Here is an 18,783-nt window from a genome sequence, read left to right on the forward strand (position 1 = left end):
TTTTGTTTGAAGTTAACACTCATGATGTGCCTGAGCCTCTGACTAAAAAGATTGTTCATGCATTTCATTGCATTGCATCATCTTCTTTAAAAAGAAATGACATAGTAATTCTGGTTGTGTATATACTGTGTGTACTCACGCAGTGCAATCTTGGCCAAGTGCAGACGATTGACCCAGGAAATCTTACTGAGGGGGTTGGGGGTGTTGAAAACCACCATGAAACTGACGGGGCGCCCAGACCTAGATGCACACAAGCACACAAACACAGAATCGAGCCAAGACATATATCAAAACAGAATTTTAAACGTCTTTGTTGGAAAGTCTTTACTAAACAAAGCAGCTGAAAAACACACAGTAGTTTAATTATTTTTTTTTTTCCATTTGATTCAATTAGATCCAATCAGTGGTTTATCAAGTATGGAGGATATTCCTCACCCAAAACAAAAGAGCAGACAACCATACAACAGGTAAAAAAGCGGAGGACGGTTAATTTGGTTCAACTCAAGTCAGTCCAGTTCAGTTCAATCTAGTTCTGTTCAATACAGTTTAAATCAGTTCAGTTCAATTCATCCCTACATCCATACATTTTCTAAACCCGCTTAATCCAACTCAGGGTGGCAGGGTCTCAGCTGCCAACTCTGCACACCTCAACTAAACTGATCTGAACTGTCACTTTTCCACCTGCACACCTGATGAACTGAACTGAACTATTCCAATCACATCCCCAGGAAATACAGGATATGCAATACACATCACATTTTGTTTGATAATCAGTTGACTGTATGATAACTGGGTTCTTTATTTTGTTTCATAATTATTTGACAATTTGATGTACGAGTTCCTTATTAAGTTTGAAGAACTTTGAGCATTTATCAAGCTCACATAGATTTTGTGGTCACCTAAATAAAGTCGGTGTTCGTTAAATTTAAACCATTTATTTTCTTGCTGCGCCTGCTTTTTTGGGATCCTGTTTAAACAAAATCTTTTGATTTACATGATTTTACACGTTGGGTTTCATGCTGCTCTGATTAACCCTTCAGTCAGGATGAAACGTGACCCCTTCCCCTATTTGGTGCCTAACCACATTTTATTTACAAGGGTAAGTACCTCGCTACGAGATAAACCCTGGACATGACACCAGTCAATCACAGGGCCAAACCAGAGACAAACAACTATGAACACTAACACTCACTTCTAGGGTCAATTTAGAATAAATAATTGGCCTGAAATGCGTGTGCAGGAAGAACATGCAAACTCCATACGGAAAGGCCCCAGCTGAGCCTCGAACAATCTGTTCAATTCCTTTCTTTCCACCTAAATTATATCAAATTTACATCAGTTTAATTTTGTTAATGTCAGTTTAATTCAATTTAGTGTGACACAGTTTAGATTAGTATAATTCCAATTCAATTCAATTCAACTCAAGTTAGTTTAGCTTTATTCATGTAGCCCCAAATCTCAACAAAAGCAATTTCAGGGTACTTCAGAGACTAAGCATACATATTCAAATTAAAGGTCAGTTCATTTAAACTAAATTCAATTCAAATCAAGAATTCCTATTCCATGCGTTCTCATTATCATACACATTACATACGATTGCTATGATTCCCCATCACAAGGTTTTGTCTTGACAGAGACTAAAAAAAAGGGAGGAAAATTGAATTTTGATATATATAATCTACGTGCGTTATATAAACGCAGAAAGCTGAGCATAGCCAGAGAAACAATGCACCAACAAGAAAATGAAGTGTTTCATTTCATGGGAATTTAAGTTTAATACAGCAGGATTTTATGTCAGAGCAGCTGCTCGCCTGGTTGCAGTTTTACAGCAGTTCTGACCAGTATTCTGGAGCTTTATGATTTCAGCCTGCACATCAATATTCAGGGCAGGCTCTGATGATCACACAGCCTGTTCACAGCAAATCGCTTATAGGTGGGCACCAGTCCTCAAAAAAAGAAAAGAAAAGGTTACTAGCGTGTGGGCTCCGCTGGCACAGCCAGTGGAGGCTCTGATCAGTTAGAGCCTCTTGGAGACAAATCAAGCTTGGGCACAGTAGGAGACCAGATCTTAGATGTGTGAAAGAACAAATGACAGCCAGAGCTAAAGAATGACAGACTGAAAGTCAACAACAACTGAAGTCTTTGGGTTAGAAAAAAAAAGAAACACACAAAACCGTATTTATACATTTAGAAAACACACTTTATTCTGACTTTTTGGGAGAAAAAAAGTTACTTTTACCTGGTTTAACTAGAGAGACAAGGACATGAATACCAAACGTAAAAATGGAAGGGGATAAGTGATTATGCTGTGGTAGGAAAAGTGAATGAACAGACATTTGTGCCTTGAAACTGGGTCACCACTGGCATCCATTGTAAAAGCCAGGAGTCTAAACCAACTCTACTTTGCCAACCTTTGCAGGGCAGCAGGCTAAAAAACTTTTCAGTAGGTGTGTTTTAAGCCTGCAGGGACTGAGTGTTTCATATTCAAAACACCACTTTTTCATGGAACAAATACACAGTAGCCCGGCAAACCCAAAAATAACTCAATAATTAATGTTGATCAGCTAATGAAGGTGGTTAAAGGTTTAAGGAATAAAGAGAGAATAATTCACCAAAAGAGATGGATATTGTGTCTCACACAAGAGACTGAATAATCCATTTCAATTTAGAGAACATGTAAGCCATGAAATGTTCTGCCCTCATAATAACACATCTTCATAATGTAGTTTGCTTATGGCCTTTGAACATGTCAGAATTACTCATGTATATTTTGTCATTTGCATTTCGCCTCTGTCTCTGTATGCTAATTTACAGATAAATACTGTGTGCTGTCAATGTCTACATTTATCTAAAGGTGTGACACAGAGCGTATTTATTTGCGGCTTCCATGTAGAATTAGAGGAACTGTAAACTATTTTCAGAAGTTAACAAACAAAAGAGGTACAAAAAAAAATGTGGGAGCAATTATAGTTGTATTTTTAGTTATATTATTGGAAAAGCAACACACGAACTAAGCATGTATGTTTCTCTTGTTTGGGCATGCTTTTGCATTCAGAGAGGTACACGGAACAACTTTAGTGTTTGTTGACACTGACAAAAGCATTTCATCTGCTAACACTTCTAAATCAGAATGTTCTTTTAATTTAAAAGGATTGAAATAAAATCTGAATAAGATCATGTTTGTAAAAATCCATATTCTTAAGATGTGCGTGAGAACACAAACTAAACTTAGTCACTGTTACATTTTACGAGCCGACAGTCATGTGCCCAATATTTGACAATCTCACAAACCTTTTTTGCAAGCCACAGAGCGGCATGTCTTCTACATCCCTTCGGATCAAATTGTAAGTGAATAGTTTGAGAGTCGTGTCTCTGTATCCTCATTGTGTTCATAATCCAATTTGTAAATTTGTGTTCATCTGTCCAGCTCACAGAATTCTTCAACTAAGCTATGAGCTATGAACATAAATGTTATGCAGAAGAGACACAAAGTGTTCACAAAGAAATAAAGCAAAGTAATCAGCTGGATGTTTAAAAAAAGACTAGCTAGGTATCCATCCATGCTACTGTCCCAAAATCAATATAAATCAAAAAGATTTTGACCAAACAATAAGTAGCTGAATAGCAAATAAGCATTCGGTGACTGCTGCTCAGTGTGTAGTGTAATTGTGAAAGACACTGAACTCCCACAATACGCTCACTTTGCTTATCAGTGTGATTGTTGAGGGGAAAAAAGGTAAAAAATATTGAGTACAAATATGTAAGAACTCCTGTATGAGTGTTTTGTGTCTACTAGTGAATCTGAAACATGTTTTAAATAGGCAGTTGCAACTTAGGTTAAAAAGAGTAATACTGTATATGTGTGGACAAATGGGATCCACTGCAGCCAGTGTATTACAATTGCAATGATCTTGTGTTTAGAGGATAACATATTGGAGGAGCATCCATTCATTTTTGGAACTAATTACATGTGAACTTGGTTCTGTTTTGCAATGAATTGTACACAAAAGCCAATACTACTTCCCCAATTCCATAACTCACTTAAGATACAGTTTGAGCAAGCACATCGATGTGGGCCGCTGAACAAACGGTTTCAAGGGAACAAATTAGTAGGTGTCCTTCATAAGGAATAAATGGACACTGTGCAACCAGTCAGAATTTGGTATTCATCAAAACCGTGGCACGGGAGTTAAGCAGCACTTCATTCTCTAATTGAAGTTTTTCTTTTTCTACTCTTTTCTTTTACGCCTCAGGATGCAATTAATTAACTCTATATACCTTTACTTGGAATTCAATCATTTTTTTTATTAATTTACACATACTGGACTGTTTCTAGGGAAAAAAATGTCAAGAAGATTGAACTTTGGAGAACGTGCAGAGTGCATTGGCCCCTTTGAGTCTAGTTAAGTTTATATATGGCGGAGAGATTCCATCCCCAACTGAACTATCTGGTGCTAATCTAACTCTTTGAGCTTCAATTTCATGGGTCAGACAAACACACTACACACATTTTTAAAAGTCTGGTTTTGATCTGATCACAACAATAAAGTTGTTTTTTTGTTTGTTTTTCTTGTGTCATGCAAACACGCTCATTATGTGAGACCAAGAGCCCATTTGCAGAAAACTTTGTAACATCCAAAATCAAGGAGGGTTCTCTCAACTTTGGAGTGTCTTGTCTTGTGTTCAAGCTTTATGTGAGTCTCCTTAACCGATAAATAAATAAATAAGTAAATAAAGAAAATCCCTCGTGTAGTTCTTACAATACTCAAAACCAAAAATGGGTCCTGGATATTCTAGAAGTGGGCTCAACTTACTTGAAACCAAGCAGCTTTAAAAAAACAAAAAGGAAAAATAGAAAACACAAACCACACAAATATGTTGCTCTGGTGTGGGGTTGCCGGGGGATCTCAAAAACACATAAAGGAGACATTTTTACAATCAGACATCATTAGAGCCTAATTGAGTGGAGAATAGAAGGCTGTCAGAAAGGCTGCCTCCATCATACCTACTGCTGCAAATTAATTTCCATTTCATAGAGGACGGATGAAAAGAGAGGGTTTGAGAAAGAAACTCACCTGTCCACATATGGTCAGACCGACTGATTGTAGACAAGATCAGCATAAAGAAACTTTCTTGACATGTAGAAAAAGTTTAACTTTCATAAAAAGGTGTCATTCATACTATTCACTGCTTAAATATAACACAGGCAATTTGCCGAAGACAGAAGGAGAGACAGCGTGTGACGAGAATACAACTCCATACTTGGCTGGATTCTTTAGGTAACACTTTATACCCACATGACATCAAACCTGCCTAAACTGAGAGCAGTCCCCACCACCCCCCTCCCGCCCGCTGATTGACAGCCGCAGTGCAGGTGTGAAGCACTGCCAGAATGGAGAACGAGCTTGTGCATGCTGGCAGAGGAGAGATGAGGAGACCTGAGAGGTAAGGACAGTCAAAACGGAAAAAAATGAGGATGGGAGAGGTGAGAGAGCAAACAGGGGAGCCGGCCCAGTGGATTCATGAGAGCGGGTCAGCGCTGAAGCGTACGTGTATCCCTAATGCACAAGGACAGGACAGATGTAGGATCCAGTACTGACTGGCAGCTTGTCATGCACCCATCCCTCAGTTCACCTCCAACCTGCCGAGACTCAACCAGTCACAGAAGAAGTTGGCTCTGCAAAACGTCTAGCATGGCTGTGAGTCTGTTGATTTAGTTCTGAATGGTATAAACAACTTGAACGTATAGAAATTTCTGCTTGGATGTGTAGCGCACCAAGGTAAATAATTGATGTTTGCACTGCCACTTTCTGAGTCTTTATTTTGTCACTTAAAAGTTTCATTTTGTCAGCTCACCCCTGACAAATATTTCTGCATACAACACAAGAGAATAGGCATGTATTCTATTTGGTTTCAACTTTCAGACTGTTGGTCAAGAGTAGATATCCTGTTACTATTTTCACGAGACAGGTTTAAATCATTTTGTTGTGTAAGTGTCCCAGTTGTAACCAGATATTAGTCAAGTAACTTTTGGAGCCTCAAACTGCGTGTCGCTTTGGGCTTTTGCACTAACTTTGCTGATGAACATTTTTTTAAAGTCCGTGACATGAGCTGTGGCTGAGACATGAGTGTCACTCAATCAGTATGACTGCTTTCATCCGTTATCATGGGAGCCTTACTAATCACGCTTACTAATAGACACATCTTACGGCTGTTATGAGGCCGGCCTTACTCTTGTATCTAAACCATAACGTCATTTTGTCAAGTTGTGTGGTATACATTTTGGTAATTCATATTTCAGCTTCAGGTTTTCTTTTTGATTGAATAAAATTGTTTTACTTAAACTTCAGATGGATTGTTACACAGAACCATCAGGGAGGACACTTAAAATAAAATATCAGGCATGATTGGATTAACCGTGTGTCTATCACCACCGATCACAAGCAAACTTCAACCAATTAGACTACAAAGCCAGTTTGTGACTCAGTCTCTTGGCAGAACTGTTAGAGGAAAAACACCTTTTCATTCATTTGAGAAAAGCCAGTTTGATGCTTTCGGGCTGTTATAGGTGATGTCACAGCATTCTTTATGGTAGCCGCTGTAGGAGCCACAACCGCTGACTATTCTAACAACTAAAACCTTCCCAAGTTAGCCAGATAGGATGATGATTAGCCTGACCAACTGTGCCCTGGTCACAAGTGCTTAACAAATCCCAGTCTTAAGAACCTAGCAAGAATGCAGTTGCCTTGCAAGGTCAACACATTTTAGCAATAAGTAATGATATTTATGTGAGAGTAAAAGCATTTCCACTAGGTCTTCTTCTTAGTGGGTTCATATAAATTGTTGATGCACATAAAAGTTGATGTCAAATTCATGGAGCTCCAAGTCAATCTTTAAAGGTCCTATGGCATGAAATTTTCACTTTTTAAGGTTGTTTAACATTAATATGAGTTCCTCTAGCCTGCCTGCGGTCCCCCAGTGGCTAAAAATTACGATAGACCTAAACCATGCACTGGAAATTATTCTCCGCCTTTGGAAATGTGACCATGCAGATGGCCTGATCGGGAAAGCCGCCGCTTATGACGTGGGCACCGCTTATGACGTGGAGGTTGTTTCCACCCAGAGCCAATAAACTGCCTTTCCCCGCCCACAGCTCTTTGGCCAGCTCATTGCTCTGTACATGGATGTAAAAAATCTGTTTAGAGCTCCTGCATCAGAACCGCTAAAGAGCCAGTGGACAGATTTAGTTTTTTTCTGGGAAAGTGACGACAGAACCAAAGAGATTTGTGTATGCGTACGCCAAATATTTCACCTACGAATGTTTTCAGAACTTGGGCTAATACCGAGCCCAAGGGAGAGCCCAGACACCCTGCGGCGGAAACTCATTTGGCCGCTTGTGTTCGCGATCTCGTTCTTTCGGTCACTACCCACAGCTCGTGACCATAGGTGAGGGTAGGAATATAGATTGACCGGTAAATCGAGAGCTTCGTCTTCTGGCTCAGCTCCTTCTTCACCACGACAGGCCGGTGTAGAGCCGCATCACTGCAGACACCGCACCGATCCACCTGTCAATCTCCTGCTCCATTCATCTCTCACTTGGGGAAGGATCTCATTCCCGAGAGTAAGTAATTTAACGCTCTATAATTGTGTTGCTTTCCTGTATGTACAGTACAGTTATATAGCTTGTTACCACAAGAAAGGGTTTGTATCGTTAGCAACTAACGTTAGTTAACGGTTAGCTATGCAGCTAATAGCATCTGCAAGCTCTTATCTCTGTCAACTGGGCTGTTGGAGGTGTTTGCATGCCCATGAGATGGTTAGCTCGCTCATTTTAGACCAAAACCCCCTACTTCAAGCTTCCTGAAGAAGAATGAATCCGCAAATTCAGTGCATTTCATCAGGATAATGATTCATTCATGGTTCCAAAGTCAAAACGGTCAGTCTGTCTGTGTCGTTAGCTCTGCAGCTAATAGCTCGGTCACTGTCGCTAATGTAACGGTAAATAGCATGAGGTATGCCAGTGGACACCTCATTTACTGTAACGTGAGTGTTGTGTACTTATTTGTTGTTTTGATAGCCGTCCTGCTGTTGGTGTTATGGCGCGCACGATATCTGCCTTTCCCCTGATTGAAATTACTCGCGATACGTGCATCTTTGCAAACCAGAGCAATCAGCTGAGAATGTCAAAATCCTCACTCCTGCTTTCCCCTTCACGCACGGCTTTTTTGCTGTGTCTTGTGTAGCACTTGCTTGATGTTTGACTGTGTTAGGAGAGTTGTTCAGTAACTAGTTCAAACTAGTTCATATTGTCAAAGTAAGCTCATATCAACAGGTTTTGATAGTTTTACGGCATAGGGCTGCCGTGCCATCTACGTGCCATAGCGATTCACAAAACATCTGCGCATGGTACCACGGGCAGTGTTGCCAAAAAAAAAATCACAAGAAGTCGCTATTGGCTCTCTGAAAAGTCGCTAGAAGTCGCTAGATTGCGTCATGACGTCATAAGTGACGTAACCACGCCCATCCGCGTCACTATGCCCATTCAGTATTCAATTCAAATTCAAATTCAAAAATACTTTATTTATCCCAGAGGGAAATTAAATGTTGATGTAGCTCAATTAAATCAAGGAGTTATTATAGATGCTGATGGCTGTGAGCAGGAATGATTTCCTGTAGCGGTCTGTTTTGCATCCAAACTGAAGAAGCCTTTGACTGAAGAGACTCTGTTTTCTGATAACAGTCTCATGGAGAGGATGTTCAGGGTTGTCCATAATTCTCTTGATTTTATGCAAAATCCTTCTTTGCATTATTGTCTCCAGAGGTTCCACAGTCGTCCCCAGAACAGAACCAGCCTTCCTTATCAGGTTGTTGAGTCTTTTTAGGTCCCTGGTTCTGATGCTGCTGCCCCAACAGATGACGCAAGAGGAAATGACACTCTCAACAACAGACTTGTAGAAGATCTGCAACATCTTGTTGCAAACCTTGAAGGACCTTAGCTTCCTCAAGAAGTACAGTCTGCTCTGTCTATCTAACTCTGTATGAGTTATACAGTGTGTGTAAATGCTGAAAACTGGCTATGGTACATTTATGAAATGTCTTGGATGTTCCAGAGTGTATTGTGACTTAGTCGGATGATCAGTGTTTGTGGAAGGAAATGAGATTTGATTTACTTAAAAGGTTGACTTGCTCCATTTCACGACATGGTGTCACTACAGCTGAGAAACGATTTGGCTTAATGTGCTTGACTTCCCTGCTCCTTTTCATGAGCTAAATGCTCAAAGAATTACTATTTGCTTGCTGTAACAAAATCGTTGGAGTAACTAATAATAAAATGTGTGTATATGGCCACTTATGGTCGAAAATACCCCCCTTGGACTGGGCAGAAGACTGCAAGAGATTCACTGCGGTGCTGCATGCAAAGTGGTCAGTCACCACCAGCAAGATGCCATTCATTCCTCTCCAGTCTCCACACTCCGAAGCCACAGCACAGGGTAGGCAGCGACAGACTGCTAACTAATAGCTACTAGCTACATCTCCCGTAATTCACTGCTAGATGTGTTTAGCTTGTAGCTACACCTGTCATTCACTGGTAGGTGTGTTGGCTAGTAGCTACATCAGAGACGTTCTCTAATGTAGCTACTAGCTAACACACCTACCAGTGAATGCCGTGAGACGTTCTCTGATGTAGCTACCAGAGCCGTAGATAGAAATGCTCTGGTGGTAGCTACTAGCTAACACACCTCGCTTCACCAATCACCATCCCCATAGACGTGATGCGTGACGCCATGACGCACGCAAGAGTTGCACGGTGCACCCTAGTGACTTCCGGGGTTAGTGATTGTTGTGAAGCAATGCGAAGCGCAAACTGTACTAGCTCATGTCCTGCAGTGCTTCTGTCTCGGCTTGTATGGTGTCGCGGGGCAACTGATTTGTCACTCACAAAACAAGTTAAATTGTCGCTAGATTCAGCCAGATTGAGCCCGAAAGTCGCTAAGTCGCTAGATTATTGTTTTTGTCGCCAGAGATGGCCAAAAGTCGCTAAATCTAGAGACAAAGTCGCTAAATTGGCAACACTAACCACGGGCGTAAGTAAGGCCACACCCCCACTAAACAGCTCATTCTGAGGATCCTAAGGAAAGCTCATTTTTGGGACTGGCTGTAATTCTGCACCAAGGCAGAATTTTGGGGAAAAAAACTCAGATACAGTATTAGGGGACCACTAAAGCCTATAAAAATATATAAAAGCCTCCATTTATTTTCATGCCATAGGACCTTTAAAGATATATTGTACATGTAGTATTTTTATCCAAAAAAAACTGTGTTATAACTGTTATGACCGCCCTAAAAGTAAAATATGACTTTTGTTAGTTTTCAGTTTCTTGTCTTGTTTCTTAATGGGTTCAGAGTAAAATAAAACCTCACAAAGCACAAAAGCATTGACACGATTTACACCACACATGAATCAGTAATGAAGAAGATACACTGAATTAATCTGTGGCAACATAAGCAGATTAGATAACAAATAGTATCTCAGAAAACGAGCTCAGGAACACGTTTCCCAAATTTGTTTTGACTTCTTAAGCAGTAACACAACAATTTCAACTAGTGCTGAGAAAAGCCAATATATAACCACAGTGGAGAACTATGGTTATCCTTGCTTGCCTCCAGGTGATAATGTGCCAAGACATGGGAATGTGAAAAGCAAAAGAGAAACATCAAGCTGTCCCTGAACAAAAAGAGGCTGAAAACAGCAGAATGGAAGTGGGGTGAACGCAGAGATGGAGCGCCATTCTTAGAGTCAAAAGATATCTTATTTCACTTGAATGTGACATATTTTATAAGGACAAGAATAAGAATGTCCACATGCTGTCCAGGGTCTGAAATGTAGAGTGTAAACAGAATTCCTGCTGACAGGAATGTGCATAGTGCACAGTTGTGCATATTTACTCATCAGCGTCAATATTTGTCTCATCTAAAGACAACAATCTATAATAAAAGACAGAGGTACATTAGGATTTCATTTCACATTTCAATTTTATTTCAAATCTACTCAGAGGCTGGGAAATGAAGTTTTCAATGGACAGTGTTTTAGGTTTTCCAGAAACAAAGCCTCAGGTTTTAGGAAGCTGTTTTCAAATAGAGCTAATACTTTAGAGTACTTTAAAATGGAGCTCTAGGTCTTAATATATAAGATATTTGTGTCATTGTTTCAGATCCTGGTGACTGAATAAGAGAAAACCAATTCTAGCTTCCACCTCTTCTTCCACCTCTAAATGTTATTCAAAAAGCCATCCAGTTATTTAGTTAGTGTGCTGCCTGAGCTTGTGGCTTATTCAGTCATTTCACTGCATTTTCACACAATAGATAATATTCCCAACTATTTTCTGCATCGACACAATGTCTAAATAAACTATATCATATGAGCATGACCTTTACAGCTCCAACTAACAAACATACCAATTTGAAAAAGACATTTGAGTGGCCCCTGAAAAACTCAACAAATATCTAATCACCCCCATTATATAGGAATGGAAATTGATTTCTGAGAGAAGCACATCTAAAAACCTGGACAGGCAAAAACTATTTGCCCAGACGGAAAGTGAAATATTAACTTCTTCTGTAATTGCTTTCTGTCTACAGCATCTCCTAAGACATATAAAAAAAAAAGAAAGAAAGAAAGAAAATTGTCTGCTCTCCAGACACTGGAGTATGGACATAAGGACTGTAAATAGTCTCTTTGAGGCTTGTCTATTTAGACAGGACTGTCAGTTAGAATGAATGGTGGCTGAATCAGTCATCTGATAGTAAATTAAAGTTCTCCCCCTTGGCTTTCAGGCTCAAAAAAAGGAAAAAATAAAGATTAGTATACTGCTCCCTTCATGTAAACGCTATGGTTGGTGAAAGTTGCTGAGGCAACGAATACATTTGGTTGAGGTAAGAAGTTTAAACTCCTTTATGGCCCCTTTATCTGGGCCCGTGGTTGCTCCTGCATGTGTGCTTAAAGAGGATGTTAATGAACTGCTGTCACACGTAGGCTGGTGCCTTTGAGGAAGAAGTCAGGATTCTCCCCACGTACTAGTCTGTTTGCAGTGCGGAGGCTGTGATGTGCTGCCTGACTGCAGAGAGTTGCTTGCGGCCAGATCGGAGGGGACCAACTCAGTACAGGGGGTCCCTGCTGCGGTCTCGCACACTCACGAGCAGAGCAAAGGCTCAGCGCTGCATGTGAGTCCGTGGATCAATGTTTTTTCTGTCCCTTAATGTGCCTGCCTCTTTTCCAAAGATCTATGTTGTTTTGTGTAAGTTTGCATTTGTCAGCAGGGAGCACGTGTGACTACATGTAACATGTAAATACAGATTCGAGCTGTACTGACTTCATTGTAGATTTTTGAATAGATTAGCAACAAAATGAAGAAGGACGGAAAAACAAAACCATTGTGTGAGTCTGTTTACGACTGTTTGGCTGCGCTTGCGTTGGTGAGGGTAACAGAGACAGACACGGTTTGCACACTGCTTCCCCCTGCAAGCTGCCACTACTGCACCTCGGGTAGTGTCAGAATGGTTTGAGCACCAACTGCGCCACCTGTCACCCTATGCCCCGAGGCTCACTACCGGTTCAGCCAAGCAACACTGAGGCCCAGCCTCAATTAGACTGCTATCACACAACCAGGATAGCATGTTTTGTCGACAGAATTCTCTCTTTCAGCTGACATCGGTATCTTGTACACTAAAACTGACCATTTCCAGTGATTTAAGCACGGGTTCTTTTCCACATTTTTTAAATCTTAAATGCATATCTACAACTGGGACATATGTACGGGTGGGACATCTCCTTGTCAGTGTAGTTTCTGATGACATTATCACTGGAGTTCAGCAAATAGGGTACCCCTTGAAAGGGAATTTGTGGACTCACTTGCAAGCATGACATCTGGCTCCACCGAACATCTGAGTAAGCAGATTGGCCCTGCAGGCCTAGTGTGACAGCCAACGAGGACGCTGGGAGATGTGGGAGAACTGATCTGCAGAGTCTCACTGCTCAAGCTGTCACTTTAGCTTGGGTTGGCACACTTAGATTCTCTTTGGCTCTGAAGCATTAGGCCCACTTTTCTGACTGCCACTGCCCTGTCGGCACCAAGCCAAGTCTTTTATGGGAGAGGTCGCTCATCACTCCCACTCGCGATCTTCCTCTCCTACTCCTGCTTATTTTGTCTCAGCAGGGCTCCGGCTTCTCTATCGCAATCTTTCTCTTTTCTTCCTCCCGTGTCTCTTTCTTATCCTTTCCCCAAACAGAAGCCACAAAATTGGATCCATTATAATCTGCCATTATTTGCTATCCCCAGCTCCTGTGCAGTGCTCTGAGCGGCACATACACTGTTTTCTATCCCTCTTTGTTGTTCTCTAAGTAGATGTTCAGTCATTCAGTAATCATTCTACCCACGAGGATTCACCTTGACATTATGGTCTGCACATGGTTGTATGTGTTAAACTGAGATGAGCCACAGTACAAATGCTTATTTGTGTCATCAATCTATCCTCTAAACTGAGTTCTTTAACCTTTCTATCAAAAGTTATTGGTAAAGGTGTATTTAATTTAGAATGAGGTGCCCCAAAGCCAGGAGATCACATATAGAACTGAATAATTTGGCACAGAGCAAGAATATAAAAATAAAATAATACTGATATTCAGGATGAATATATCAGGCAATACAAGTTTTGAATGAAGGTAAAGTGTTGGGGAAAGGGTGTAGCAAAAAACTATCTCAATTAAATCATCCAAAAAGTGCAGTTTTACAAAATCAATTCTTTATTCAAACCGCACATTGAATGGATTCAATTATTTGGGTCAGACAATTATACACTCAAGATAGCTGTTTTCATATCTAATTTCCAAAAGGTCAGAGTGTTCTGCTGGCCCCGAGATCTACAGAAAGGGCATGTCACGGTTTCCTGTAATACTATGCTATCTCATAGAGCAGAGATGCGAGCCACATGCGGCTCCTCAAGCTTTGATTGGTGGCTCACACTCGCATAGTAGCTTATAACAATACGGTAACAATAACAAAGGATTTTTTTCAAATAACATATGGCGAATACTGCACAGTATTAAGTATTTTTATTAAGTATTAATTAAGGCTTAATGGTGTTTCCTAAAGGGGGCACTGTTAAACCTGGCAACGCAGCCCGCTTAAACCACCTCACACTTGACCGCAGTGCAAGCTAGCTCCTTTAGCCAGGGCGAGATGCAGGCAGAATGGATCGGTTTTTAATTAAAAAAGGGCAAAAACCAGCACAAAAACCATGCTCATCCTGAATGTCTCACTATGATTACAACAACAAACTACAAATACAACATGAAGAAAGTCAAGGACATGCATGCCAGCTTCCGCTCATCCCAGTATTAAGGTAAATATGGTCTGAATTGAAAATGTATTGGCTGTGTTGTTTCTTTTTTTTGTGAGATGTTTTATATGTAGAAATGCATGTTTGCAAAAGGGGACTTTAGTATGTTGTCGTAAAAGTGGCTCTTCCCTTGATTTTGCTCTGCCAATGTGGCTCTTGTGAAAAAAATAGTGAATATCGCTGTCATAGAGGGCAGCTCGAATTGTTTTTGATTCTTCACATTGTTTCTTAGAGGCCCCTTCAGTTCAGCATAGTACATCCCTTACAAGAGAAGAGCCTTTTGGCTGTTTAAGAATTTAGGATTACCGTGACTTGGATGAGAATCTACACACAGTGTTCCATTTGTTTCATCAGTTACTCTCTGTCCTGTTATATTTTGTGCCGCTCTCGTTTTTTTCAATAGTTTAAGAGATAACCACGCAACAGGTTATTATTTCAAACTACCGTTTAAAAAATAAATGCTCCAAAAATCCAAGAGAACGCATTCAGTTTAGAATCAGTTGAGTTTACACCTGCTCTTTTGACCCAGACGATAAATTACCATTTCAGAGAATCGTGACAATATCTTTGGTTCATAATCCTATGCAACACTGGGACAAAACTGTGATAGCAACAGAAATTTGAAATGACTATTTAACAATGGGAAGGCTAAACTATGCCTACTGACCAACCAATAGTAATGCAGCGCACCAACATGACACTGTAGTAGCACCATTATAAAAAAAGAAAAAAACACCATATTTCTATATTTTTGGAGGTGAAATTAAATGGTCTGGATTCCAGTTGATAGGAAAATCAACGAGGATGGCTGCGTTTGCTTGTAAGATGTGTCTTACAAGTTTTATAATGACTGCTTCAAGTAGAATGTAGTACTGAAATGCTCAGAAGTGAAACATAATGCACAGCATTATGATCTCTGCTTGTTATACTCCTTAGCTGTCTGAGCTGTGTGTACAATAAAAATGCTTGTCACTGGGTGTAATCATTTTGCGGTTTCAATTACAACCAGGTTCTGTCATTGTTGGTCTGGTAACGTCATCATTAAAAGCATTTCTGAAACTAACTGCGGTACAATCCGCACCTCATCTTTTGAAACTTTTAGCCTGTTACCTCCACTGGAAATCTCTTTGGCCCTTTGGTGTTTTTGTATTTCTGCTGCTCTTGTTGTCATTATGTTCCTGTCCCCAAACAGCAGCAAAATGTTGTACATTTCAATTAGAGCCACATCTGTATGTGAAATACCACTCACTTGTCTGGCCTTCCAGGCACCTGCAGGCGTAAGCGACATTTGTTCGCACACTGGATCTGTTCTTCTTTGATGCGGATAAGCCTCTGCAGAGCCAGACACCAGTCCTGTGCCACGGTGGTGTTCAGGTTCTTTGATGAAAAAAGACACACAGATAAAACTGCTTGTTTTTCAGCTGTGCTATGCACTGGGTCATCTAGCAAAGAGCAAAACACATTATATGCAGACAGAGGACAGGTACTTACTATAGATCTACTTGATCTTTCTCACTCAGAAACTAACATGCCTCCATTTACAAAAACTTAAAATTATTTGAGCCAATATTCTTCAAATAATGAACTGCACAAGCCTTTTTATTCACTCAAATGTAACACTGAATTTATTTCCGCACCGGCATCCATTTTACAGCAAAACTCAGACCCTCAAGTCAAACAGAATCAAATCAATTTTCTGCAGTGAATGAGCTGTGTAGAAGTATTGAGTCTATTTTTTTCAGTAGACAATATTATAACTGCGTGGAAAGTGAATATCAGCCATTAAGTGCCGGGCCAATATCACTCCACCTGAGGACATTGTGCTCATTAAGTGCAGGGGGCAATGGTGTCACAATTAGCCTGAGAGGCTCCTTGTGATTGGTGGAGTATACCTCCCTGGATGTGCTGCTGCACATAATATATAGTGGTGTAAATGTGATCCTGGCAGACTACTGGGAAGTGACCTGATTTAAACACAGCAGGAGGGGTGCTGACAATCTATTCAGCAACACAACAAATCTTAAACTACAATCTGGTATATCAGAGGGAACACCTCATTCCCACCATTGTGGTACTTTTGCCAAGAATTTTGATGGAAGACTTTGTGCTTTTACAAATGAATGATTTAACAAGCACATAAAGGAGCATTTTGATCACATTTGAAACATCTTGAACACTTATTTAGTTTCTTTATGAGGCAGAGCAAAAAAATATGCTCCCAAATGGTTATCTTTGTACAGTCCAAACCAAAACTTATTTTCTTTTTAATTCAATTCAGAATTTTTCTTCCCTGAAATTCATCCACGTGTTCTCAGGGCTTAAAGGGCAGATTGCATTCCATATTTCATATATTTTCATTCAATATTTTCAGATAACTTGATTATAAATAATTTGTGATACTGAAAGCACTCTTGATAGAGAAAAATGAATGTTTCAAAGCCAGCCAACTGTGTGTTTTCCAACGGCCAACTCCATTGTTCAAGCAGAACCCTAAAGGATCTAGTCTGTGAAGTGATGTGATGCATGTGAACAATGCAGATTGGGATTTAGCTGGAGTTAGCTGGACACAAAAAGCCTGCGTTTCCTTTAATGAGATTTTTCTCAGTACATGTTCTGTGATACAAAGTGTTCTTGTGATACACTGAAGAAACGTAGGGTCATACATACCTGGTATATCCCCTGCAGTGTGCCTACAAGCAGAGTAACCTCTTCTACCACTGAAAGGTCATATTGAAGTTCCTGCAGCTCCTGGTACAGCCGTGGAGGGCCCAGGAGAGCTTTACCTATGAGGAGGACAGCAAGTTTAAGACTTATATTCAGCCGTTAAATGTATTCATTCACATGTAAATATACAAATGTTGTTATCCTATGACAGCCTGCATAGAGTCTGTTCTCTCATTTCCTGTTTTATTTTGATAAACGTCGTTCTTGCTGTTCTCCTCTTTGTTGTCATTTTACCCACTGCGGTCATATTTGTTTCTTATTTATCACTTGTCGGTATGCCTCTGCCTTAATATTGTAGCGACTGCTGTAAAAGTGCACTTTGTGTGTGTGTCAGAGGGAGAATAAAAGTTTGACAAAACAGCACTGGGAGACTGGGAGAATTTGGACTGACCCGGGTCCACTTCTCTGCTTTGTATCTTATCTTATTAAAGTCTTTTTTTTTTTTTTTTTTTTACATATTATGATTTGGACTCATTTTGGACTGATATTACTGCTGCCTGGCTGCTCTGGTTGACCAGCTGATGGTCTGCCTGTATTTGAACTTTGCTTTGAACATTACACTCGACATGACTCCTCCAGTTGAGTCATTTTCAGGTCACAGACCATCACATATTCAGCAACAGTCAATAATGAGGGAATTGCTTATATTCCAACCACAAAATCTGTACTGGGGAAGCTAATGATGCATTTGGAATAATGGGATATTTTGTCAAACTTTCACTGAAAATGCATCCCATTTTTCAGTCATCAGTGGTGCAGTCTGTATTTGCCATTACAGCGATTAAATAGCATTGCTAATAAGCTATTTGGATGTCACCACGGGCATTTTGGATTGTTCCTTTTGGCACCAATCTTAAGCTCTTTCAGGTTGGAAGGCTTCCTCTTCATACACACACAGATTCTGAAAGGGATTCACCTCTAAAATGTTGATATTGTGTCCCGTTAATAATTTCCTCAGCACTTCGGCATGATGTTTTAGTTAACTGATTTTCAGTGGACTGCCTGATGTTATCAGCTGAACACCTAATGTAGTCCTCTTTTAATGACATTAAACAACATAAAGAACAACTTGTCCAAACGTATTGTTTATGGCTTGAACTGTGCATTTGAAGCAGCCAAATTAAATTAATTTGATGATGATTCTGACCAGGAATTGATTGCATTGCATCAGAAACCAAAAAATATTGAAATAAAATTAGATTAAGTAAAGCTTATCAATGCTTCATGCGTAAAAACAGCCTCATGGTACAGAGCTCACCCATAATAAATGAGCAAAGACAACAAACTCAGTGTGCACTATCAAGATAATTCCACAGTTTACTTAACATATACGGTCGTCACATAGTACAAACTCATGGTTTAAGTCGATGACAGCTGGACAACTAGAATATATCTATATGAAAATAAAATGTCACTACAAAAATTTAGACCCTAAATTGAGTAGTCGTGTTAAGCCCATACATCACTTCATCAACTTATCTCAACACCAGCCCACATGAGCTGTTCAGAGTGCTCTATTTACACAGCTCCAGCCTGCCTACATGGGCAGCTTTATCTGCAAGCAGCACTGCAACACATCTCCACCCCAGCTCCTCCTTTTCAAGCAGTGGCTGACTTAATCAATATCAAGACTGTCACTAGTGCTGCTCTGTTTTCACTTGG

At 40.2% G+C, this 18,783-nt stretch overlaps 1 protein-coding gene across 3 annotated transcripts in view; it reads right to left on the reverse strand.

The window, feature by feature from the left end:
- Positions 1–18,783, reverse strand: part of arhgef10la (Rho guanine nucleotide exchange factor (GEF) 10-like a) — a 125,781-nt gene that overhangs the window by 60,871 nt on the left and 46,127 nt on the right. For all 3 annotated transcript variants that reach the window (XM_075461719.1, XM_075461720.1, XM_075461718.1), the window contains 3 exons: positions 17,065–17,180; positions 15,647–15,774; positions 140–240 (listed from right to left, as the gene is read on the reverse strand). In XM_075461719.1, coding sequence (XP_075317834.1) covers positions 140–240; positions 15,647–15,774; positions 17,065–17,180 — 345 coding nt within the window. The remainder of the gene's footprint in view (positions 1–139; positions 241–15,646; positions 15,775–17,064; positions 17,181–18,783) is intronic.

Source organism: Odontesthes bonariensis, chromosome 3 (genome assembly GCF_027942865.1).
Source record: "Odontesthes bonariensis isolate fOdoBon6 chromosome 3, fOdoBon6.hap1, whole genome shotgun sequence".
Taxonomy (NCBI): Eukaryota; Metazoa; Chordata; class Actinopteri; order Atheriniformes; family Atherinopsidae; genus Odontesthes; species Odontesthes bonariensis.